Source organism: Lynx canadensis, chromosome B4, assembly GCF_007474595.2.
Source record: "Lynx canadensis isolate LIC74 chromosome B4, mLynCan4.pri.v2, whole genome shotgun sequence".
Lineage (NCBI taxonomy): Eukaryota > Metazoa > Chordata > Mammalia > Carnivora > Felidae > Lynx > Lynx canadensis.
In genome coordinates, this window is record NC_044309.1 from 118,998,776 (window position 1) to 119,024,557 (window position 25,782).

Below are 25,782 nucleotides of genomic sequence, written 5' to 3' on the forward strand. Positions count from 1 at the left end.
TAGGGGAATGGAAAGTAATGAATTTTCTCTCAAGTAGGTGGAATGTGTGCTGTGCAGTCTTGATTACATTGCTATTTTATAAAGCAAAATCACCACTTCTGGAAAATTTCAAGTTACTACAAGTTGCTTTAGTGAGGTTTACTAAAGTCCATGGGGTATACTTTTACCAGTTACTATTACTGAGGAAACACTAATAGTTTACCCAGTCAAGCACAGAATGTTAGGCACTGCCCCCAGTTACAAAAATGAGTGACACCATTATTTTGTTCATGATACTCTGAATCTTGATGTACCTGACGCCTTTTCAAAAGGTGTTTATGTTCATTGTCTCTTTTACCCTCATTTTAGCTGTGAGATACATGGGTAAGCTTTATGAATATCTTCATTTGGTAAATAGCTGTAAACACTGTTATAATTTGAGCAAATTCAGTGATCGGGAGGAGAAAGGAAGGATTGGCCGGAGCACCTGCTGCATGCATTTAAGATGTTTAATATTTATTTAGCAAATAAATGTATAGACTCTTATATAGAGGAACATGGTCATAGGCTCTTGAATCATCCTGATTAAAAGGAAGATTAAGCTGGGGCTCCTGGGTGGCTCTGTCGGTTAAGCACCGACTTTGGCTCAGGTCATGATCTCAAGTTTCATGAGTTTGAGCCCTGCTTTGGGCTCTGTGCTGACATTTCAGAGCCTGCTTCAGATTCTGTGTCTCCCTCTCTCTCTGCCCCTTCCCCACTTGTGCTCTGTCTCTCAAAATAAATAAACATTAAAAAAATTTTTTTTAATTAAAAAAAATTTAAAAATGAAGATTCAGTAGAGAGAACATTCTGTCTGGTGTCCTATAATAAGAAATAGTCTCAGTGTCTATCAGAATACCAGTCTGTGTCTGCAAAAGAGCATTTTAATTTTTTTAATTTTAATGTTTATTTGTGAGAGAGACAAGGTGCAAATGGGGGAGGGCCAGAGAGAGAGGGAGACAGATTCTGAAGCAGGCTCCAGGCTCTGAACTGTCAGCACAGAGCCTGATGTGGGGCTTGAACTCATGACCTGCAAGATCATGACCTGAGTCGAAGTCGGAGGTTTAACTGACTCAGCCACCCAGGCACACCTGCAAAGGGGCATTTTTAAAGAAAACAGGGTTATTCTGTTCATTCTACTGAGAAAGATATGCAGGCGGCAGAGTTCAGTGCAGTCATGGCCATAGTTTACTTTGTATAGCCTTGTGTTTGTAGCTTTCTGTAGGCTGCACGTTTTTCCAGCATACCTTGCAGTGGGGTTAGGTGTTGCATAACTGTGGGGCAGTCACCAGGATTAATCAGGAAATAGTGACTAGGTTGTTAATATTAAACCTCAGACATTTTTCCTACAGTTTGCCGAAGTTTGGGAGTGGGTAGATGATAGGGTGAAGGACCTGGCTGGCACTAACTGCAGTTGTCACACAGAGTAATTACCAGTCTAATGAGAATTTTGTTTTTCTCTGAACAGTGGTGGAGTGTTGACACTGGGGAATCCTCACAGACCTTCTACACAAATGGAACCAATCTTAAGAAAATACACGTGTCTCCTGACTTCAAAACATATGTGACTGTTGATAATCTTGGTATTTTATATATTTTACAGATGTTAGAGTAAAGTAGTTAAGGAATAATGTAGTTGAACTCTTTAATTTTGAATTGGAAAAAAATTCTATTGAAACTTCTGTATTTCGACTTTTTATAAAGCTGTGAATTGTTTTGCAGTACTGCATTCATTATGAAAGTGTTTGTGGTTGGGTGAATAATATTAATGTAGCCTTTTCCCAAACGAACACACCTTTAATCTTGTTTTTCATAATCATCATCATTATTGTTAACAGTTTGTCCTTAAGATGCAAATGAAAATGTAAATATGTACCTTGTTATACTGTTGGTAAAATTCTCTCAATGCATTCAAATTGGTTGACATAATTAATGAGAATAATTTGAAGGAAATATGTATTTTAATGCTATTATTATGCAGGCTGTGCCTCAGGGTAGCAGGCCTGCTTTCTGAACCACATTACCCCAAGGGATATAGTTCTCCCAATTACAATCTTGGAGCTTATTTGCACCCCTTAAATTTGCTTTAAAAATATTATGTTTGTGTGCATAGTTTGCAGCATTTCCTTAAATTCACTAGATAAGTGAGTGGATTTCAAAAGTTCTTGTGAAGCAAAAATCATAGGATTACCTTTTTCTCACTAGCTAATGGCAGCCCTGTGCCGCCACTGGACTCTAGTTGTCAATCTTTGAGCTGGGTGCTGTCTTGCTTGCTCTGGTTTTTAACCAGACTTGTTACTTGACTGAACTTGACCTTCCTTTATAAAATTTTTTTTTTTATTTCAAGAGAGAGCGAGAGAGAGAGAGAGAGAGCCAGTGAGCGTACGCACATGTGTGTGTGTAGGGGAGGAGCAGAGAGACAGGGAGAGAGAGAATCCCAAGCAGGCTCCACACTTAGCACAGAGCCTGATGCAGGCGCTCAGTCCCATGAATTGTGAGATCATGATCTGAGCTGAAATCAAGAGTCGTCACTTAACCAATTGAGCCACCCAGACACCCCTGAACTCAACGTTGCTTAATCCTCAACTTTCTTCTTTTCTTTTTTTACAGTTGAATTTTTGTAAATTAGAATAATTGGAGAGGACCAATTTTCATTATGTTCTAGCAGAATTTTTCTAAGAAATATAAAATAGTAAAAAATAATTTTCTTCCAAGTCTGCTTACTCAGATGAATGGCATCTGTTTACTCAGATGAATTTCGAGAGAATTCTCTATGCTTTTCTATGTAGTAACAGAAGAGTCCTCGTGAATCTGGAAACTGGTCTGTCTTCCAACTGGTATTCTTCTCTCCTCTCTTCTGTTCCCTTTCTTCCTCCCTCTTTCCCTCCCTCCCTCCCTCCAAGGTTAATCAGGAATGGTAGCTCTTAACAGAGAAAAAGTATATCAGCATCAGTAACTAGCTTTTTTGACTTCCTGATTAGGAATTTTAATTGCATTAAAGCTGCATTTTTGCCTGGCAATACATTATTAAGGGAAATGGCAATAAATTAATAGATGTGGTTCACATAAGAATAACCAAAATTCAAGAATTTTGCTGCTGCAGCAGAAAGTAAATCAAATGAATATTAGTATTAACAGGTAAGCAGTGAGCCAGTTTCTGTTGTTGGTGTGTATTAGATGTGGTATTGATAGGGGGCCTAGACCACTCCAAATGTATTTTAGATTAGATATTACTATTTAGCATTTGAGGCAGTCATAAATATAACAAATACAATCTTTTACATTGTTAAGGAGGTTCGGCTGTTTGTTTTTTTATGATGGGTTGAGGTACTAATTTATAGGCTTACTGTGATTTCAGCAAATGTGATGTGAAGATCTTAATTTTATGAAAAAAATTGTGTAAATGATGTACTTAGAGTAAACCATAGTTTGATTTGCATACAATGTTTAGAAACTATAGCTCAGACTATAACGTATTAACTTTTGGAATTAAAAGCCACTTGACTGTTAAAGTATAGAACAAGACATTTGGCTTTTACCTTTGATTGGCCCTTGTCTTCAAATAAAAAGAAAAATGGGAAGAAAAGGTAATGACAAAAAGGCAATATCAAAAAGATGAGAAGACAAGGTAACTTGAGGGAAGAAGAGAAACCCAATATGAGGGAGCTATATGTTTCATGGCAGCTCAAGTGGTCAGTCAAGGGGAGGATTTTGTTTTGTACTTGCAGATGAGCATTTTCAAGCATTTTCCCTTGCTTTGTTTTTTGTAATGGAAATTACATTGCATTTTGTATATATAAGGATTTTTTTTTACATTGTATGTGTCTTGTATGGTTTGAAAATTCTTAGTTTTATAAATTTATGATACAAGTCACACAATTTCTTTTGCCTTGGTATACATTTTAATACATGAATTAAAAAATTTTATAAAAAATAAAATTCCTAAAATATTTTTGAAAAACATTTTCAGATTATTTCAGACTCCTTGTCCTTTGTTGGTTAGAAAACAGATGTGAAAGATTCTTCAAACTAAAGCTACCATTCTTTCTATTGCTTTATCAACTATGTCTAATTCAATTTTATTAAAGTTTTATCTCCTCAGTTTATCTCTGATGATTGCTACCTGGTGTGGCTGTCATGGTGCATGGTGAAGATCTGTAAAGAAGAGAATTAATTTTTTTTCATTCAGTAAATATTTATTGAGATCTACCATGTATCTGGCATTTTTGTAGAAATTAGGTATATAAAAGTGAGCAGAAAAAGTGAGTCTTTGCCCTACTTCAGAGCCAGGGAGAGGCAGACAAAAAGTAAAATCTATAGTGTATTATAGTATGTATATATGGTATGTATAAATGGGGGGTTGGGAGCGTTACAGTTTTAGGTGGAGTTGCTCACTGAGAAGGTGACACTTGAGTACAGACCTGAAAGATGGAGGAGTGAGTCATACAGGAATCTGGAGAGATTCCCAAGCAGAGTGCACTAGGCACAAAGACAGAATAGTGGATGGGTTGGTCTGTTACAGAGCTGGCAAGAGGCTGGTGTGGCTGGCAAAGACTATGTGAGGGGAGTGTAACAAGAGGTGCATCACCATGTAGGGCCTCCTAGGCCATTGTAAGTACTTTTACTTTGAGATAGGACCTATTGGAGGAGTTTGGGTAGTGGAGTGATCTGACTTAAGCTTTATTTTATTTTATTTTTTAGAGAGAGTGTGAGCAGGAGAGAGGGGAAGAAAGAGAAAGAGAATTTTTTTTTAAGTTTTTTTGTTTATTTAGAGAGGCAGACAGAGAGGGAGAGCAAAAATCCCAAGCAGGTCCCATGCTGTCAGTGCAGAACTCAGCATGGGGCTCAAACTCACAAACTGTGAGATCATGACCTGAGCTGAAATCACGAGTTGGATGCTTAACCAACTGAGCCATCTAGGTGCCCTGAGAGAGGGAGAGGGGGAGAGAGACAGAGAATCTTAATTAAGCTCCATGCTCAGCATGGAGCCTGATGCAAGGCTTGATCCCACGACCCTGGAATCATGACCTGAGCCAACATCAAGAGTCAGATGCTTGGGGTGCCTGGGTGGCTCAGTCGGTTAAGCGTCCCACTTCGGCTCAGGTCATGATCTCATGGTCCGTGGGTTTGAGCCCCGCGTCGGGCGCTGTGCTGACAGCTCAGAGCCTGGAGCCTGTTTCCGATTCTGTGTCTCCCTCTTTCTCTGACCCTCCCCTGTTCATGCTCTCTCTCTGTCTCAAAAATAAATAAATGTTAAAAAAAAAATTAAAAAAGAGAGTCAGATGCTTAACTAAGCCACCCCCGTGCCCCAAGATTTAATTGGTTCCTCTGGCAGTGGAAACCAATTGAGAATTGGTTGTAAAGGGGCACAGACAAGGGTGAAAGCAGGGATATCAGTGAGAAGCTTGCGCAATAATTCGGGTAAAATGAAGGCAGCCAGACGAGGGTGGCAGCAGTAGGGGTTGTGACAGTTGGATTTTGGATATATTTTATTTAAAAAAAATTTTTTTTTCCAATATTTTTATTTATTTTTGGGACAGAGAGAGACAGAGCATGAACGGGGGAGGGGCAGAGAGAGAGGGAGACACAGAATCGGAAACAGGCTCCAGGCTCCGAGCCATCAGCCCAGAGCCTGACGTGGGGCTCGAACTCACGGACCGCAAGATCGTGACCTGGCTGAAGTCGGACGCTTAACCGACTGCGCCACCCAGGCGCCCCATATATTTTAAAGATAATAGGATTTGCCAGTGGATTGGATAAAAGTTGTGAGAAAGACAAGAATGATACCAAGGTTTTAGCCTCTTTGGCTTGAACTATGGGAAGATTAGAATTGCCTTTAATGGAGATGAAAACGATTATGAAAGGAGCAGGGTTTTGGACATAGCAAGTTTGAGATGGCCGTTAGGCATCCAAGTGGGGATGTTGAGTATTGGTGGTTAAATAAAAGGGTCTGGAGTTCATGGGAAAAATCTGTGATGCAGATACAAATCTGAGAGTTATCAGTGACTTTAAATACATCAAATGTATTTAAAACCACAGGATCAGATGAGATCAGCAGTGAAACAGGTGTTGATAGACAAGACTGGAGTCCTAAGCTGGAGTCCAGGACAGTGTGAGGTTGGTGAGATGAAGGACCAGCACAGGAGACTGAGAAGGACCAGAAAGACTAAGAATTGCAGCTTGATGTGGTAAGTATAGTGAATGCAGTGGGCATGAGTCTCTTAATGTGGTCTTGGGCAAAATTTCTTTAGTGGTTTGTCTGTTCAGCCACCGGCCTATCCTGAATGGCTTCGGTATCTAGTGTGTGCCAAGAACTATTTTAAGCAGCAGCCAAGGCAATAAAGAAATACATTTTAGTTGTTGGGAGAGATTGAGGACAATGGATAATATGAAAAAAAAAATATCAGCAGTTGTCTTATATGTAAAATGGGTATCTGTTCTTCCTTCTCATGGTTGTCATAAAGATTTAATAAGGTAATGCTCATGAGGTACTTACCTCCATGCTTGGATGAAGAAAGTGCTCAATGAACATTTCTTGGTGTTATTCGGGTCTTGTCATCTTTGGCCTGGCAACAGTTCCCTGACTGCTGTCTCTTGTGCCACTCTGCTTTATTTTTCCAAAGTGCTCATTTTAATCTTGTCGCTTCTCTTTAAAACCCTGGACCTGCTCTGTGCTCTCTTGCTTCTTTGTATATGCTGTTCTCTCTCTTATACTGCCTTTCTCCAGCCTAATTTTTCCCCTAATTCCTTCTTATCCTTCATATATTTTGAGATGACCCTTTTGCTGAAGGTTTGTCTTGCCCTCTCATAGTACCTTCTTTTCTCCACCATGACTTTTTATCACCCTGTATTGTTTACTTATGAGTCCCTGATTAGGTCATAAGCTCCATGAAGCCAGGTCTGTGTCTTTTACACCACATTTAACATAAGCCTGGCTCCAGTTGGAGCCTCAGTAAATAGTTGTTGAATGATTGAAATTCTTGTGTATACGGTTGCATGTCCAGAGCACATTCTCTGTCCTCCCTCTGCACCAGGATATCCAGAGGCTAATTAAAAAGTAGCATGTCACTACCATTTTCTTTATCTTTCTGTTTTAGTTTGGCATTTTATTGTGAAGCATCGTTAGAGGAAAGTAAAACTTCACTTGAATAAAAGATTTGCTCCTAGATTATATGAAATGAATAAACATTTCCCTGAAGTGTTTAAGTTGGTAAGTATGGCAACCTATTATTCAACATTATGTTAGTATAATTTACTTACCGGCCTTTTGAGAAGGAGAAAATGATTTTCGAATAAGTCTTGGTCTCTGAAGATTGTCACTTGAATAGATTTCCTTGCTCATAACCCCTGCCCTTAAGACTTTGGAGATACTATACAGTTATTTAAATGCTGGAATTAGAATATCAACTGCTATGGGGCTATGAGTATAACCATAGAATTACAACCACAGAATTATTGTGTAGTTGTGTATATTCATAGGGAAGGGGCAAAAAAAAAAATATGCATCAAACGTGGGACTCATCAGAGACCAGGTCTTTGAAGTCATTTGGCATCAATAGTGTATTACTTCTAAGCCAGATGACGTAAGAAGACCAAAACTTGGGAAGTTTGCATTTCAATTATGATTCAGGAAAATGAGCTGCTGGTGTTCACTGTAAATTCATTTATGAGGTCAGGCCTTCAGAACTGGGAATACTGCTTATCACAGAGATTAAAACAGAAATCTACCTCTGTAATTTCCCATCACCCAGGGCAAGAATAACTAGAGAATGCCAGGCCCAGGTTTGGATCTGGTGGTTCCGAATGAGCAGCTGATCAAACTGGAGAGCACCCAGCAGCTGAATGAAGCCTCCTGCTTAGTACAGGGTGGCTGTTGTGAGTTGGAGCAAAGATTCTCACCATCCATTCAAATCTCCATTTCGTCCCCACTCAGGGGACTGCCCAGCTGTTATTTTATCTTCACAGTACTTTGAGTGGATTTGCAGACTGTGCAGTCCTAGCTTATAGAGGAAGAACTACACCCCAGGCAGTTAATCAGCAACAAAGCCAGGGCCACAGTCCAAATCTGATTTTCTTTACTTTATGGAGAGACCCAGATCCACTGGGCTACAAGTGGAGTGGCGGTTTCAGTTGAAAGTGGTGGAATCCTCCTGGGTTTATGGCAGATGAACACCAGTCCTAGGGGTCAAGGTTTAGGTTTCAGTAGCTGGGGAAGATTTGAGAGATCTGTGTTTCTCATCTCTGATTCATCTTCAATTAGTAGTGATTCTAAACCTTTCACCTTGTGTTGATTTGCCCCATTCTGTCAAATAACTTTCTGAGAACTAATAAATCCTTTTTTTCAAGGAAACAAGGAGGAGCTTTTATTTATTTATTTTTTTACCAGCATTTTATTGTGTCAGGCCCTATGCCAGGCACTTTATACATATTATTTAATTGAATCCTCACAACAAGGCTGTAAGGTATTATTTCTGTTGTCTAGATGTGGAAACAGCCACAGCAAAGTGGTGGAGCTAGGGTTTTGGTCCGTGTAGTTGGCCTCCTCACCAAAGCCCCTGGGTGAGAGGATCCAGGAACGTCATTTCAATTATGCACTTTAATTCATTATTCATTTCACCCATTCACGTCATGCATTGTGACTGATCCTAGGTCCTGAGCTGTCAGAGGTGGTCCCTGTACTTGAGGACCTTCTACTTTTGGTATTCTGGTTAACCCATCTCTATGTCAATAGAGATTGTTCTCTGAAAAGAATTTGACAGCCAAATGCATGGCAGAGGTTGGGGAATGCTTTGGATTTGTCGGCACTTGGCCACTACCCAACCTGGTCTCAATTTTCAGATGATTCCGACATTGAGCAGGGAAGGTGGCAGCCCTACCATGGTCTGTTCCCTGGAGATGCCTGTTTCTACATTGGAACTCTTAAGGTGTTCATTTCAAATTAGTGGCAGCCCTGGAGTTAGTGGATCCATGTGCCTGTCACCTTAATTTCATTTCCTTTTCTCCTTTTCCTTTCATCTGAAAAGGTGTAGCCTCTCAGAGTCTGTTTCCTTATTTGTAAAATAGGGACCACAACACTTAATTACAGAGTTTTTTGTGAAGCTTGAAAAATATGTCAAGCACCTGACATAGGTCTCAATGGCATGATCATCTTTGGTCTCAGCTACAAAACTCCATTCCTTTGCTGCCCACATTTCCATGGTTTACAAGGTGGGGCCCTATGACTTTTGCTTTCTCTAGGAATCCTTTTCTACCTCATGGTAGATCTGTCTTCTTGGCTATTAGCACCCAGGAGACAGACTTTGCTCAGCAGGAAAGCTGTCATCTGCGTTCTTCTGAGTTGTCTCAAACTTTCTTCTCTTTGGATATGCATGCACCCGTGAGTGATAGAGGATTGGGAATGAGAATGGGAAGACCTTGGGCTTGGTGCTTGGGCTGGTGCTTGGGTGGTGGAACTCTGGCTTTGGCTGTCAAGTGTATCCAAATTCAAATCCTGGCTATAATAATGTCCTAGCTGTGTGACCTTCAGCAAATGTTTTAATTGTCTCAAGGACCTGTTTCCTAGGGAGCCTCTGGTGTGGAGACTTACATGGATTGCCCAACATCTCAGGGGATCAGGAGGGCCTCATCCATCCAGGAGTAAAGCTTCTTATACTTGTCGCACCTAGAATTACCTGGGAAACTTAAAAACTTCCTCAAACCTGGACTTTATCTAACCAGGCCAGTTAATTCGGAATCTCTGGAGATGGGACCCAGGCATCCATATTGTCTTAAAATTCCCCAGTGCAGTATTCCAGAGTGCAGTGGAGGTTGAGAACCTTGATGACCAGGCCATCGCTAGTTCTACTCCTGTCCAACTGCCACTGCACTTGTGATGGCTGCTTATGGTGTGTTCCTTCACACCTGCTCTGCCATGACATTCTCAGGCGTGTTGCTGGGCAGCACAGACGTTTGGTGTGCATATTATATTAACACAGATGTGAGGATATTTCCTACTTGGATTTGATGGCTAATTTATAGAGCAACTCTTATAGGGTTATTACCATCAATTCCTTCTCTAGTCATGGCTTTCTCTGTCCAGATGTCTTACCTCTGTGTGCTTGCTTTCACTTTTTACCTAGGGATGTGATGATTCCCATCATGGCAGGCACTGTTGGTGGCCATCCTCATATCCAGTCTCTCCCTTTTCCTCACTAACAACTCCTGGATTGTTGGGAGCTGCAATGTGCTTAGCTAAAATCAACAGCTACATTTTCCAGCTGCCTTTGTAGGGGTGGCCAATGAGATGTAATTAGAAGCTGTGGGGTGAAGCTTCCAGGAAAGCTCCTAAAAGATTGCCTTACTCAGTTGGGAGGGAGGAGAATTTTGGTCCTTACCATTCTTTTTACTGTCTGGAATGTGGATGTGCTAGATGATCCTCCAGCAGCCATTTTGTGATCATGAGGTGACCTTCCAGATGGATGCCATATGCTAAGGATTGATACAGTAGGAATATAGAAGTAGCTTGTGGAGCTACCATTCCAGCCATCCCAGCCCTGTACTGTATCTGAAATTCAAGCTACAGAGAAAAAAAATTCAACCTTTCCATGTTTTAAGAGCCTGTTATTTCTGGTTTTTGCTACTAGTCCCTGAATTCAGTTCCTGCTACTGAATAAACCAACCTGGTGTATAAGAGTAGTTCAACAAATGTCAGTGATTCTGCATCTCTGCCTCCTCCACCCCCTCACTCTAGCCACAAAACACACTGTTCCTCCTCTGATAAGTAACTGGACATCTAGCTGTGAGGCTGTTGAAACCTGATGGAATCTCAGAAAGTCACAAAGAAGTGAGGCATGGATCACACCCAGCCCACAGATGAATTGTATTTGGCCCACATGTGTTTTTTATAATCCTGAATTTGTTGCCACCATTTGAAAACTTGGTGATTTTGCATAAATCCTGATTTCTTAGAAAATCTTTTGACCCAGGGTCATTTCTGCCTGGCAACGATCCACTGAAAGTAAGTAGCAGCTGCCCTCTGAGATGAGGCAGGTGTTCTGTGGATCACCACAATGCCCCCTTCACTCATGTCACCTGTGTGGCCCTGAAGGCAGCTGAGTTTGCAACCTTCCACCTCCCTACCCAGCCACACACCCGAGGAATGGCCTGTTAAAATGGTATTCCTGAATTTTCTGTGCCTTTCTCCTTTCCCAATCTCCCTTGACTCAACACTTAGCACATTGGGGTTTTTGTTTTTGTTTTTTTTTCTCAGAAAACTTAGCATGCACTTTTGAGAGTTGGAGAGAAATCAACCTCTCAAATGCCAGAAAACAGCTGATGTTGCTTCTTGGAGGCATCTTGACTTCCCTTCTCACATGTCTTATTGAGGAGTAAGAGGGAGAGCTGCAGGCTCCTCAGGGAGCAGCTGTTGGGATGCTTGATTGAGGCACTGAGACATCCAGGGGACAATTAAATTGAGTATTGAATATGGATTGCTTTTGAATGGCTTTTTGAATGGCTTTTATTACCATGTCACGAGTAAGAATGACTCCAGCTCAGCTTTTACATTACGTCCTCTGAGACATAACTTAGAGGTTTCCTAAATGGCAGGATTCGGAAGATGTGCATTAGTTCCATTGTGCTTGTGAAGTCTGTTTTGCGACACATGTGCTCCTCAGTTGTCTGAACCCCTGAGAAAACCTCAGCTGCTATGGCTGCCACCTTCAGCTGGGGTGACCCTACTGCAGCTGTTAAGTGGAGAGTCTCTGTTTCAGTCTGATGTAAGTCTTTATGTCCTTGGTCATTAACTTGGAAAGTTAAATGCTCGTGTAGCTTTTACAAACATAGTTCTTTGGGGTTTTGGGAAGTAAAACAAAAGCTATTTTGATAATAAATAATTTATAGTTCTGATTCTTTATGAATCATACAGAGTACAGTATGTTGGGTCAGGAATGATCATCTTTGCATTAGCAATTCTAAGTAAAATGGTGCCATGCTTAACAGAGCAAGTTCTCAGTAAGTAGATTGGCCTGGGATGCAGAGAGGAAACAGTAGAACTGGCATTCCCAGGTCCGCACCAAATTCTTAGGGTTAATACCACCACAAAAATAAGTCCTGTCTCTTGGATACTAATGGAATTTCACAGTATGCAGGATAGTGATTGGGCAACAGGCCTAAGGAGAATCTCTGCCTGCTTTGGAGCTGGTTTCTGGGGGAAGCTGGGGCACAGATAGCTGCAAATGAGTGTGGGGTGTGCTGGGTATTGGGGGAGACAGGAATGCAGTAGGGGCCCAGCCTGGTGGAGCATTGGTGCAGGTAGACTCTGCTGGCCTATGTTGGCTGGTTCTCCAATTATAGTTTAAGAAAATGTGTTCTGTCTGATCTCTTAATTTTCATAGGAAACCTACTCAGTGAATACCTTATATAAAAAGAACTAAAAAACTTAATGTCTTAAAAAGGCTTTATTCCATATAGACTTTTGAACATGGTTATTATATTCCAATTCTGTGGGAGAAGAATGAACTCTGGAGGCTAGCCCACTTATCAGATTTTCATTTCTTTCCAGAAGTAGTTTAGGAGCAGTTACTTGGGGTCCAATTGTGAATTTTTATTTTTGAGATTTTGGCCATGTGTTCTTTATCTAAGACTGTTTTCTGCCCCATTGTATCCAAGCATTATATGCACCAGTAATATTCCTAACTAGTCCAACAGAAAATCTGGTATATCTTGAGAAGAATCACTGCCATAACTTATTAATGGATTAACTAGGCATAATTTTTATAGGGTTCATTCATCCAAATTTATCATAGAATAGAATTTAAGAAAAAAATGAGTTATTTAAGTCCTTTTTTGGAAGGGATCCCTATCCCCTATGGATACTGCAGTTAGTGATGTGTCAGACTTCTCCTTCAAGAAATTAGCTGCAAATCCTTTCTTCATTATGTGAGCACTCTTCTGTTTGCCCCTTAGAGCTCTCCTCCCTCTTCCCTGCCCTGTGTAGACCATATCAGTGGGCTCCTTGTCCTGGGCTTCTGGGTTCAGGTAATGCAGGGTGGAGAGTGAGATCAGGGTGTTTTAATTCCTGGCTCCCTCTTAGAGGGCCACCACAGCTGGCCATATCCCTCAGCCTGTCTGGCAGCCTCCTCCACACAGCCTTCTCCCTTCCCATTCTCCCTTAGGCAATTACCAGCCCAGGGACACTGTTCACCCGTCTGTTTCCCTACATGCTGCCAACACCTATGTAAGTATTCTATTTATTAAGCTCTAAAATAATCCCAATTGGAGTGTGCCATCTGCTTCATGCTGGGACCGTAATGGATACAAATAAGCATTTGATCCACAGAGAGAGGAGGACTGCTGACCTGGTAGTTAGCAAAGATTAAAAAAAAAAAAAAAAAGGAGGGGGGGGAGTGCAAACTAGCCCAGTTGAAGCATTACCATCTAAAAAAATTGTTTTAATGTTTATTATTGAGGGAGAGGGAGAGAGGGAGGGGGAGGGGCAGAAAGGGGGGAGACACAGTCTGAAGCAGGCCACAGACTCTGAGCTATCAGTAGAGAGCCCAGTGTGGGGCTCGAACCCGCAAACCACGATATCATGATCTGAGCCAAAGTTGGACGCTTAACTGACTGAGCCATCCAGGCACCCTGAAGCATTACCATCCAAAACCCCAGCCCAAATCTTTCTTCAGGAAACCTGTCCTTTCTGCCTCTCTGAATGTTACCCCATCTCAGATTGTTTCTAGTGTTTTCAAAGCCCTGTGCATGCGTCTGCTACAAGCACGGCAGGCTTGTAGCACCCCGAGATTGTTTTAGTGTTTCAGAGTAACAGATCCAGCAGTGCAGGGGAGATCTCCTGAAAGTCATAGGATATGGAATGTGAATCTTTGATCTTTCCAGTTTCTCTAGCGTGGCCTTATATCACTTGACTTGCAGCTGGCACATATGTTTTAGGAAAATGGAAGGATGGATAAAGTGTATGGAATGTTTTGTCCTCTCAAAATTCTTATGTTGAAGCCCTAATCCTCCAGTGTGATGGTATTAGGAGATGGACCTTTGGGAGATAATTAGGTTAGATGGAGTCATGATGGTGGGGCCCTCAAGGATGGGATTGGTGCCTTTATAAGGGTAGACACCAGAGAGCTTGCTGCTCCCCCACTATCTGCACACATAAAAAGAAGAGGTCATGTGACCACATAGTAAGATGGCAGATGCCTACAAACCAAGAGAAGAGCTTTTGGAGTGAAACCTATCTGTTGGTACCTTGATCTTGGACTTTCCAGCCTCCAGCAATGTGAAAAATATGTTTGTTGTTTAGCCACACAGTCTATGGTATTTTGTTATGGTACCCCGGGCTGACAGAGATAAACATGTAGATTTTTTCCAAACGTGCTATCTGCATTGTCTGAGACAAGCAATCTACTTGGGTGGCCCTTGCTCTTTTAGAAATTTGGCGATTCCTCTTTATAGCCTACTTTAATATTTAAAGGCAATGGGGATTGTTTTGGCTGAAATTTAAGCTTTAAAGGTGAAAGTATCCTTATCAGACTGGTTCAACTTAGAAATGAGCAAGTTTTCTCAATTTGGCCAATTAAAAAATACCTTTAGTATGGATGCTGAGGAGACTAGGCCTTTGGTTTTGATTCTAAATGGAAGTGGGGAGGTGCTCACAGAACGATGCCAAGCACCGGTGGCTGTACAATTTCTGTTTTATTTTGTGTGCTTTTTTTTAATAGGATATAAATAATGACAAAAATTACAAAATTTTATAACTGGAAGCCCAAGCATATTTACACATGTTTCTGTTTCAGCAAAGCTACTATTTACTTTGCTCCTATACAATTACCTTTTGGTACCATATTTCAGTGTTATTTTATTCTCCATTTACTACATACATATCAACAGTGAATAGGCAAAATATATACAAGGAACTGTTCAGGTCAAGTAATTTAATATTGTATTAAAATTCTTCAACACTGAACTAAATCCATATACATTTGTCAGTTTGAAACAAAATTTAGTTATCCTTCTTTAAAACTCACCAACTGATGAATAACTGATAAGCCTCAAGTTTAAAATAATATTGGTTAATAAAAAAAACATTAAGACAATCCCACAATTTATCAATATCGCTATAATGAACTTCAAAATGATTCACAATATGATCAGTTAGAACAATATACATTAAAATGTTATTTTTTTCTATAATGATATTGGTACTGTTTATATAATTTGATTCTACATAAATATACATTATGGTATCATACAAATACTCCACAGAGACATTAAAAAAATTAAAATACCTTAAAGAAATGTAAGTAAATTTTATTTAATCAAATAGTAAGCAAACATTTATTTCAAGAAAAGAGTTTTATTACTTTGGAATCTCTCTCTTTTTTTTTTTTTTTGTATTTTTTCTAGAAAAATTTTTGCAATAGAATTTTATTAACACCTTTCTCAAACAAGGTTTCCATGACAGAAATCTTGACAGCAGGAGCCCTAGATTTTTTTTTTAACGTTTTCTTTAAAACACTGTGAAGGTTAAAAAAAAAAAAAAAAACAATCTTTGCAGCTTATGGCTGCATCAGCACTTTCGGTTGGATGCCAGTCTGCTTGCCCTAATCTCCTGCTCTGGGGAGCGTCATCAGTACTTTGCCACACCCAAGCCAGTCCTCTCAGTGGTAGCAGTAAAAATTTAGTCATTTGAAATGAAACCAGAAACATCCCTCACAACTAACCTACTTTTCTTATCAGTGCATTAATGAAACATTCTTTTAATAAAAATATTTAATACAAGACACATTTTTCTGTGCATAATAAATTCCTGTTTTGAACCATTCTTAAATTTTGAATCAATCCATAGATGTAAAGTTTTTCTTTATCTGACATGGTTTATTACATATAAAATCCACAAATATAGAAATTGGGAAACAGGATTTCCTGGCAATCATGGGGGTGGTTTTTGTCCTTATGCATGAAATGATGCTCAGTGATATGATTTTACAGGTGTTTTATGGGGGTAGTTCTGTTCTGATTCTACCTTTAAAACTGCTGACTGAAAAATCCAAGATTTTTATACTTTTAGGCAGTATTAGAGATCCCCTGTACTTTTTTTTTTAAAGGTATTATCCCCAAATTCAGCAAAGCAGTGTTGGGGGCAGAGTCATTAGAAATACCTTGGGTGGTGGTAGGGAGGGGAGTCGGGAGAGTCAGCAAAAAACCTCAACTCGTGCCTCTCAGGGGTTACGGCTGGAAAGTCTTGGTTGCACACTTTCTGTTACTGGTGCAGAAAGAACATCCCCAGGAATGGCCAGCGGCCTTTCGCCCGTGACAAGGCCACACAAACAGAGCAGTCTTCCTCCTGGGCTGGGTGGAAACGGAGGCGCGAAGGGAAGCCTGCTCCGGGACTGCTCAGCGTGCAAGGCACCGCGAGGACAGGAGGATGGTGAGTATCAGAAAATTGTGGTTTCATACTTGGTATTAATTCCTCTCTTGGCTTCTTGTCCTGGCTCCACAATCCACGGCAGATTGGCCAGAGTCTTTTGTTCAGAGGGGTCGATCTGCTTTAAAACAGAAAGGCTGATGCCTGTTATACGGTACCTGTACTCGGGTGCAAACATGCTTCTTAAAACTTTTTGGAAACCAATGCTATGCTCTGACAGGACTGCAGGGATATTGATACATGAGAATCTTGTGTTTGTCCTTTTAATACACATTTATTGTATAAGGACTATATGCAAGGCACTCAAGGGGTGGATGGTGAATGAGACTCAGCCTTTGCTCTTGAAGGCACACAGATGGAGAGCAAACACAGAATTCTGCACTTCAGTACTGAGAAGGGGGAAGGAGGAAGAGAGGGTGCTCTGTGGTCAAGGAGCCAGGGGACTTCCTGGAAGAGGTGAACCAGATTATGTCACTCCCCACCTCTCAAGCCTACAGTGGTTTCCATCACAAAGTAAACCCTAAGTCCTTCAGGTGAAGCCCAGCCACTCTGGCTTTGCTTCTCCCTGCATGCCAAGCCTACACCCAGGGCCTTTACTCACATCATCTGCTCTGCAGGAATGCCTTTCTCCAGACACCTGCATGTCTTATACCCTAATGTCATTCAGGTTGCAGCTCGAACACCACCTCCTCACCTGTTCTCTCCATACAAAATAGCATCCTAACTTTTCTGCTCTTTTCTTCTGCTCTTTTCTTTATAATCCTTGTGCCACTTACATTATCTCATGTTTATTAGTTCATCCTACACTGCAGTGTAGGATTTTGTTTTGGCACTGTTTCCCCCAAACTTAGAAAAGCTCCTGGCAACCCAGTAAATAATAGTGGGCACACAATACATACTTATTGGATATTATAAAATAATGAGGTAATATCTGAACAGCTGGAGGATGAGCAAGAGTTTGCCTGGCAAGGGGGCAGGGAGAGGGGGAATAGCATGTGCAAAGCCCCTGAGGCAAGGAGAAAGAGCTGGTTGAGAGCTTGCAGTTTGCAGAGTGGGAGACTGGAGGGTAAATAGGTAAGCAGGGCCAAGTTAGGCTGAGCCTTGACCAAACTGAACTGAGCTGTAAAACAGTTAAAACCATTTTAGCCCCTGTGCATACAAAGTCAAAAAAGGCCACTCGTGGGTAAGGCCTGAGCTGTATGCTCTCAGGCAGGGCTTTCGCAGGGAGTTCTTCCCCACATTGCTGCCTCATCTTTTCCACATCTGCCCTGGCCCTGGCTATGTGTTCGGCTCAGGAGTGCTGGAGCAAGGTAGCCTGGGAAGGCCTCATTTCTCTTGCATTGTGAACTTTTGTGCCTGCTGGAAGGCTGTGGGATCCATGCCCTTTGGCTACCTTCCAGCATGATTTGATTGTATCTCCACAAAGCTGTGGGGAGGACTTCACATGTTCTTAGGAATCATGGAATATTTTTGAGTAATAAACAAATAGACCTGAGGGAGATGGAACATGGACACCAGCTGAGGGGGATGGGATGCTGAGGCAGTTAAAGAACATCAGTATTATTCACTGTATATTTTCATCATTTCTCAGTGAAGGGTTTTAGATGCATATTCTATGAGCCCCCATGGCATCCATCCCAGTTGTGCTCTCTTGGAAGAAGTCTTTGGGGACCAGAGTAAAGTCTGATGGAGTCACCTGCCTTGAACAGATTTATCCAGCCCATGTGAGAATGAATTACAACAGTCTAAGAGATAATCCAAAAAATATTCTGAAAATGACATTTAATTTACAGTTCTGTGGGGGAAGATAGATTATGAACAAATCTCCATCAATACTACACAGAATTAAAAGCAGGTATATGCTTGAGTGTGCCTGGGCATCTACCTCAGATTGGGCGGCCCAGGAAAAGCTTCATGTAGTGGAGACCTGAATGACAAGTGGGAGTCAGCTGTGCAGAAAATATGGGGGATACTATGCCAGGTGGAAGGAACAGGTAGCACAAAGGTCTTGGGTAGGAATGAGCTTTGGTCTGTTTGAGGAATAGGAAGGCCTGAGCATCATAGAGAAGTGTGGTGGGAATTAGCTTTTGGAACTTGGGGCAGTGGTGCCATGATCTGATGTGTTTTTTAGGATCACTCTGGTTGCATGGAGAAGAGAGACTGTTAGGACATGTACTGCAGTAGTTCTGGAGAGCAGTGGTGGTAGCCTGGATGAGAAGAGTGAGGAAATGGAGAGGAGTGGACAGATCTATGTTTTAAGGGTTGAGTGGATGGAACCTGCTCATGGTTGTACATGGTGGTGAGAGGAAGACAGGAATTAAGGATGACCTCTGGATTTATGGCTTAAACAATATGGTAAATGGTTATGCCATTTACCGAGCTGGGAAAGATTGAGAGTGTAAACAGCTTTAAGGGGAAAATCAAGAATTTTATTCCAGGGACTTCCAGGGAAGATGGTGGCCGAGGAGAATCCTAGGCTCAACTCATCCCATGGATACACCTGGATAATACCCACATCAGTGTAAATAACCCAGAAAATGATCTATAGACTGGCAGAACAGACTTTTCACGGCTAAATATAGGAAAGAGGCCACACTGAAGAAGGGAGGAAAGGCAGAGATGCAGTTGGAAGCCAAATGGGCCTGTGGTACCTGAGGGAGGGATGCTGTGGGCCCAGAGGGGAGAGGAGCAGATCCTACACCAGGCACCCAGGCACAGGGCACCTGCCCTGGGGAAGATGAATTCCCATAACATCTGGGTTTGAAAACCAGAGGGGCTTAACACACCTCTAACTTTGAAAATCAGTGAACCGGAGACTGATAGGAAACTAAGTCTCTGCCCTTAAAGAGACAGCATAACAAATAGCCCCACCAAGATACAGCATAGAAGCAGCAGTTTGAAAAATGCCTGTAGTATACGGAAGGGAGGGAGATTTATTAACTAATCTCTGAGCATGCGCTAGAGGCGCAGAGATCTTTGGGAGACTTCTCTAAGAACAAACGAACTGGCAGGCACCATTTCCTTCCCCGAACCCCCAGCCTACATACAGGTATACCCGTGTGAACCAGAGCAGCACTCTACCTAGCTTGCTAACAGCATGCCCTGCCCCATAGCCTCCTGTAGACCCACCTCCCAACCTGGCCTTGTTGAGTGCATCCAAAGCAATGCCACAAGCATGGCAGTATGCAAGCAGGCCTGACAGGGGTCAGCACCACTGCAAAGCAACTCCTGCCCTGGGGAGAGGGGAAGAAAACCACACACAGCAGTCTGTGGCCCCAGGAGTGTGCTGGGAATATTTAGTCTGACTATAGGCCCCATCCCCCAACAAAAACTTCTCAGGAGACAACACAGAGTGCCTTGCAGTGTGGTGCTCCTGTAGCTCTGGAAAATACCTGGTCTATTCCAACTTAAGCCCAAGGCAGCCCAGACTAACCCCCTAACACAGGGGACCAAACCCTGCCCACAGCAGGCAAAGAGCCATAGCAGACAACTGGACTGAAGGCAAAAACAGCTCAGCCAGAACAGTGAGACACATGCAACAGAGAGAGGAGACACCCCAGAAGTGCCAGATTCTGGTGAACAGGGGACACTACACTGTAGGGCACTATAGGACCTCTTCTTGTTAGGGTCACTACTTTCAAGAGCAGAAGACATAACTGACTTTCCTAATAGAAACAAGACACACAAAGGCAAAATGAAGAGACAGAGGAATAGGTCCCAAATGAACTAATAGGACAAAGTTACAGAAAAATAGCTAAAATCTTGGAGATAAGTAATATGCCTGATTAATACTTTAAAGTAAAGGTCATAAAGATACTGGACTTAAGAGTAGAGGACCTCAGGGGCACCTGGGAAGCTCAGTCGGTTGAGCATCCGACTTCGGCTCAGGTCATGATCTCACAGTTTGTGGGTTCAAGCCCCGCATGAGGCTCTGTGCTGACAGCTTGCTCAGAACCTGCAGCCTGCTTCAGATTCTGTGTCTCCTTCTCTCTCTCTCTGCCCCTCCCCTGTTCATGCTCTGTCTCTCTCTCTCTCTGAAAAATAAATAAAAGTTTAAAAAAAAAAAAAAAAAAGAGGAGAGAACCTGAGACCCTCAACAAAGATAGACAACATAAAAAAACCAGAGAGATGAGGAACGCAATTAGAAATTAAAAGTACATTAGAGGGAACAAACAGACTAAAGGAAGCAGAAGAATGGATGTGTGACCTGGAAGACAGAGTAATGGAAAGCAATCAAGCTGAACAGGAGAAAGAAAAGAGCTTAATAAAAAATGAGAGTAGATTAAGGGAACTCAGTGAGACCATCCAGTGTAATAACACTGCATTATAGGGATCCCAGGAAGAGGAGAGAGAGAAAAAGGGGCAGAAAACTTATTGGAAGAAATAATAGCTTAAAGCTTGGCCAATATCGAGAATGAAATAGAAATCTAGATCCAGGAGACACAGAGCACCCCCGACTAAACCCAAGGAGGGCCACACCAAAACACACAGTAATTAAAATAGCAAAAAGTAGTGATAGAGAATTTTTAAAGCAGCAAGAGAAAGGAATACAGCTACATACAAAGGAAGCCCCATAAGGCTATCAGCTGGTATTTCAGCAGAAACTTTTCAGGCCAGAAGGGAGTGGCATGACATATTCAAAGTGCTGAAAGAAGAAAAAAGCCCGCAACCAAGAGTACTCTAATCGCAAGGCTATCATTCAGAATTGAAAGACAGAGATAGAGTTCCCACAGGCAAAAGTTAAAGGAATTCATGATCACGGGGCACCTGGGTGGCTCAGTCAGTTGAGCATCCGACTTCAGCTCAGGTCATGATCTCGTTGGGCTCTGTGCCGAAAGCTTGGAGCCTGGAGCCTGCTTCCGATTCTGTGTCTCCCTCTCTCTGCCCCTTCCCCGCTCATGCTCTGTCTCTCAAAGATGAATAAACGTTAAAAAAAAAAAAATTTTTTTAAAGGAATTCATGATAACGAGGCGCCTGGGTGGTTCAGTCGGTTGAGCATCCAACTTCGGCTCAGGTCATGATCTGGCGGTTCGTGAGTTCAGGCCCCAAGTTGGGCTCTGTGCTGACAGCTCAGAGCCTGGAGCCTGCTTCCGATTCTGTGTCTCCCTCTTTCTGCCCCTTCCCCACTCATGCTCTGTCTCTGTCTCTCAAAGATGAATAAACGTTAAAAAAATTTTTTTTAAAAAAAGGAATTCATGATCACTAAACCAGCCCTATAAGAAATGTTAAAGGGGGGGGGTGCCTGGGTGGCTCAGTCGGTTAAGCAGCCGACTTCGGCTCGGGTCATGATCTCGCGGTCCGTGAGTTCGAGCCCCGCGTCAGGCTCTGTGCTGACAGCTCAGAGCCTGGAGCCTGTTTCGGATTCTGTGTCTCCCTCTCCCTGACCCTACCCCGTTCATGCTTTGTCTCTCTCTTGTCTCAAAAATAAATAAACGTTAAAAAAAAAAATTTTAAAAAAAATGTTAAAGGAGACTCTGAGTAGAAAGTAAAATTTTACTCCTTCTTTAGGAGTAAAAATGTCCTACCTTTATTTTTTTTATTTTTTAAAGTTTATTTATTTTGAGAGAGAACATGCATGAGCAGGGGAGGGACAGAGAGAAGGGGAGAGAGAGAATCCCAACCAGACTCTGCACTGTCTGTATGGAGCCCAAAAATGTGGGGTTCCATCTCATGAACCGTAAGATCATGACCTGAGCCAAAATCAAGAGTTGGAAGCTTAACCGACTGAGCCACCCAGGCACCCCAGATTTTACTGCTTTTAGAATGGGTTCAAACTTAAGTACCCATCTACTTCATATAGACTGCTATATGCACAGGATGTTATATACAAACCTTATGGTAGCCACAAATCAAAAGCTGGTAATAGATATCCAAAAAATAAAGAGAAAAGAATCTAAGTATATCACTAAAGAAAGCCAGCAAACCATGAGACAAGAGAGCAAGAGAAGAAAGGAAAAGAGAAGAACTACAAAAACAACAGGTAACAAAATGGCAATAAGTACATACCTATCAATAATTACTTTGAATGTAAACGGACTAACTGCTCCAATCAAAAAACATAGGGTGGTGGAATGGATAAAGAAGCAAGACCCATCTATATGCTGCCTACAAAAGACTCATTTTAGACCTAAAGACACATGAGATTGAAAGGGAAGGGATGGAAAAGCATTTATCATGCAAATGGAAGTGAAAAGAAAGCTGAGGTGGCAATACTTATATCAGACAAATTTGACTTCAAAACATACTGTAACAAGAGACAAAGAAGGACACTATATAATCATAAAGGGAACACTCCAACAAGAAGATATAACAATTGTAAATATTTATGCACCCAACATGGAAGCACCCAAAAACATAAAAGCTCATAACAGACATAAAGGACATAATGATAGTAATACAATAGTAGTAGGGGACTTTAATGCTTCACTTACATCAATGGATGGTTCACCCAAACAAAATCAATAAGGAAACGGTTTTACTAGATGGACTTAACAGATATATACAGAACATTCCATCCTAAAACAGCAGAATACACATTCTTTTCAAGTGCACATGAACATTTTCCAGAATAGATCATATTAGGCCACAAGATAAGTCTCAACAAATTAAAAAATACTGAAGTCATACCATGCATCTTCTCCAACCACAGCACTATGAAACTAGAAATCAACCACAAGAAAAAAAGTCTGGAAAGAACACAAATATGTGGAGGTTAAATAACATGGTATTAAATAATGAATGGGTCAGTCAAGAAGTCAAAGAGGAAATAAAAAAATACATATGAAAATGAAAATACAGTGGTTCTAAATCTTTGGGATGCACCAAAAGCTGTTCTAAGAGGGAAGTTTATAGCAATACAGACCTAACTCAAAAGGCAAGAAAAATTTCAACTAAACAATGTAACCTTACACCTAAAGGAGCTTGAAAAAGAAGAACAAACAAAACCTAAAACCCGTAGCAGGAAGGAAATAATAAAGAGAGCAGAAATAAATGAGATAGAAAATTAAAACACCAACAGAGCAGATGAATAAAACCAGAAGCTAGTTCTTTGAAAAGATCAAGAAAATTGATAAGCCTCTAGCCAGACACATCAAAAATAAAAAATAAAGAGAGAGGACTCAAAATAAAAAATGAAAGAGGAGAAATAACAATGGATACCACAGAGATAAACAAGAATTATAAGAGAATATTATGAAAAACTATATGCCAACAAAATTATATGCCAACCTAGAAGAAATTGATAAATTCCTAGAAACATATAATCTCCCAAAACTGAATCAGGAAGAAACAGAAAATTTGAACAGACCAATTACCACCAATGAAATTGAATCAGTAATCAAAAAACTCCCAACAAAGTCCAGTACCAGACACCTTCACAGGTGAATTCTACCAAACATTTAAAGAAGAATTAGTTACCAATTCTTCTTAAACCTTTCTGAAGAATAGAAGAGGAAGGAAAGTTTCCAAATCCATTCTCTGAAACCTGCATTATGCTGATCCCAAAACCAAAAGACACTATAAAAAAAGAGACCTACAGGCCAATATAATGAACATTGATAAAAAAGTCGAGAACAAGATATTGGCAAACTGAATTCAATAATACATTTAAAAAAATCACTCACCACAATCAAGTGGTATTTTTTCCCCTGGGATGCAAGGATGTTTCAATGTTTGTATATCAATCAACATGATACATCAACAAGAGAAAGGATAAAAACCATATGATCATCTCAACAGATGCAGAAAAAGCATCTAACAAAGTGCAAAATCAATATTCATTATAAAAACTCTGAACAATGTAGGTTTTAGAGGGAATATACCTCAACAAAATAAAGGCCATACATGAAAAACCCACAGCTAACATCATACTCAATGTTGAAAAACAGAGCTATTACCCTAAGATGAGGAATGAGAAGCATGTCCACTGTCACCACTTTTATTCCAGTACTGGAAGTCTTAGCCTCAGAGCAATCAGACAAGAAAGAGAAATGAAAGGCATCCAAGTTGGTATGGAAGAAGTAAAACTCATTTTTTGCAGATGACATTATACCATGTATAGAAAACCCTAAAGGCTCCACCAAAAAACTAGAACTAATAAAATCCATATACAAAAAACCACTGCGTTTCTATACACTAATAATGAAGTAGCAGAAAGATAAATTAAGAAAACACCCCCACTTAAAATTGCACCAAAAATAATAAAATACCTAATAATAAACTTAGCCAAGTAGGTGAAAGATCTATACCCTGAACTATAAAACACTAATGAAAGAAATTGAAGATGACATAAACAAATGGCAAGGTACTCCATGCTCACAGACTGGGAGTTTACACTGCCTAAAATAATCTGTAGATTTAATGCAATCTCTATCAAAATGCCAACAGCATTTTTCACAGAACTAGAAGAAATAATCCTAAAATTTCTATGGAACCAAAAAAGACCCTGAATAGCCAAAGCAATCTTGAAAAAGAACAAAACTGGAGGTATCACAATCCCAAATTTCAAGGTATACTACAAAGCTGTAGTAATCAAAACAGTATGGTACTGGCACAAACAGAGATACATAGATCAATGGAACAGAAGAGGGAGACTATAAACAAACCCATGATATGATCTATTAATCTTCAATAAAGGAAGCAAGAATATGCAATGTGGAAAAGAATCTCTTCAAAAAATGGTGCTGGGAAAACTGGACAGCTACATGCAAAAGAATCAAAGTGGCCCACTTTCTTATATATACACAAAAATAAAGTCAAAATGGATTAAAGACATAGATATGAGACCTGAAACCATAAAAATCCTAGAAGAGAGCACAGGCAGTAATTCTCTGACAGCAGCCAGAGCAGTATTTTTCTAGGTGTCTCCTGAGGCAAGAGAAACAAAAGCATAAATATACTATTGGGGGTATATAAAAATAAAAACCTTCTGCATAGCAAAGAAAACAATTCACAAAATTAAAAGGCAACCTACTGAATGGGAAAAGATATTTGCAAATGACATATCTGATAAGGGGTTAGTGTCCAAAATATATAAAGAACTTACACAACTCGACACAAAACCAAAAATGCAATTTAAAATGGGCAGAAAACATGAACAGACATTTCTTCAAAGAAGACATGATGGCCAACAGACACATGAAAAGATACATGCACCCCTATATATATTGCAGCATTACTTACAGTAGCCAAATTATGGAAGCAACCCAAGTGTCCACTGATGGATGAATGAATAAAGAAAAAGTGGTATATATACACAATGGGATATTAGTCATAAAAAATAATGAAATCTTGCTATTTGCAACAACATAGATAGATCTAAAGGGTAGAGGGGTGCCTGGGTGTCTCAGTCG

General features: G+C 40.8%; 2 protein-coding genes and 1 long non-coding RNA gene across 4 annotated transcripts in view; 2 read left to right on the forward strand and 1 right to left on the reverse strand.

The window, feature by feature from the left end:
- APAF1 (apoptotic peptidase activating factor 1) overlaps nucleotides 1-3,981 on the forward strand; it is a 91,762-nt gene extending 87,781 nt beyond the window's left edge. The window contains exon 27 of one of the 2 annotated variants that reach the window (XM_030323463.2): nucleotides 1,487-3,981. In XM_030323463.2, the coding sequence (XP_030179323.1) occupies nucleotides 1,487-1,633 (147 nt within the window). In that variant the 3' untranslated portion in view covers nucleotides 1,634-3,981. The remainder of the gene's footprint in view (nucleotides 1-1,486) is intronic. The other variant, XM_030323464.1, reaches the window with a different exon arrangement.
- A 1,712-nt stretch (nucleotides 3,982-5,693) lies between these two features.
- Nucleotides 5,694-13,391, forward strand: LOC115519475. The gene is made up of 2 exons (XR_003970520.1): nucleotides 5,694-7,228; nucleotides 13,173-13,391. It is a non-coding gene; the product is annotated as an uncharacterized LOC115519475 (long non-coding RNA).
- Nucleotides 13,392-15,381: 1,990 nt separating this feature from the next.
- Nucleotides 15,382-25,782, reverse strand: part of ANKS1B (ankyrin repeat and sterile alpha motif domain containing 1B) — a 448,876-nt gene continuing 438,475 nt past the window's right edge. The window contains 1 exon segment of the mRNA XM_032594029.1: nucleotides 15,382-16,553. Coding sequence (XP_032449920.1) covers nucleotides 16,443-16,553 — 111 coding nt within the window. The 3' untranslated portion in view covers nucleotides 15,382-16,442.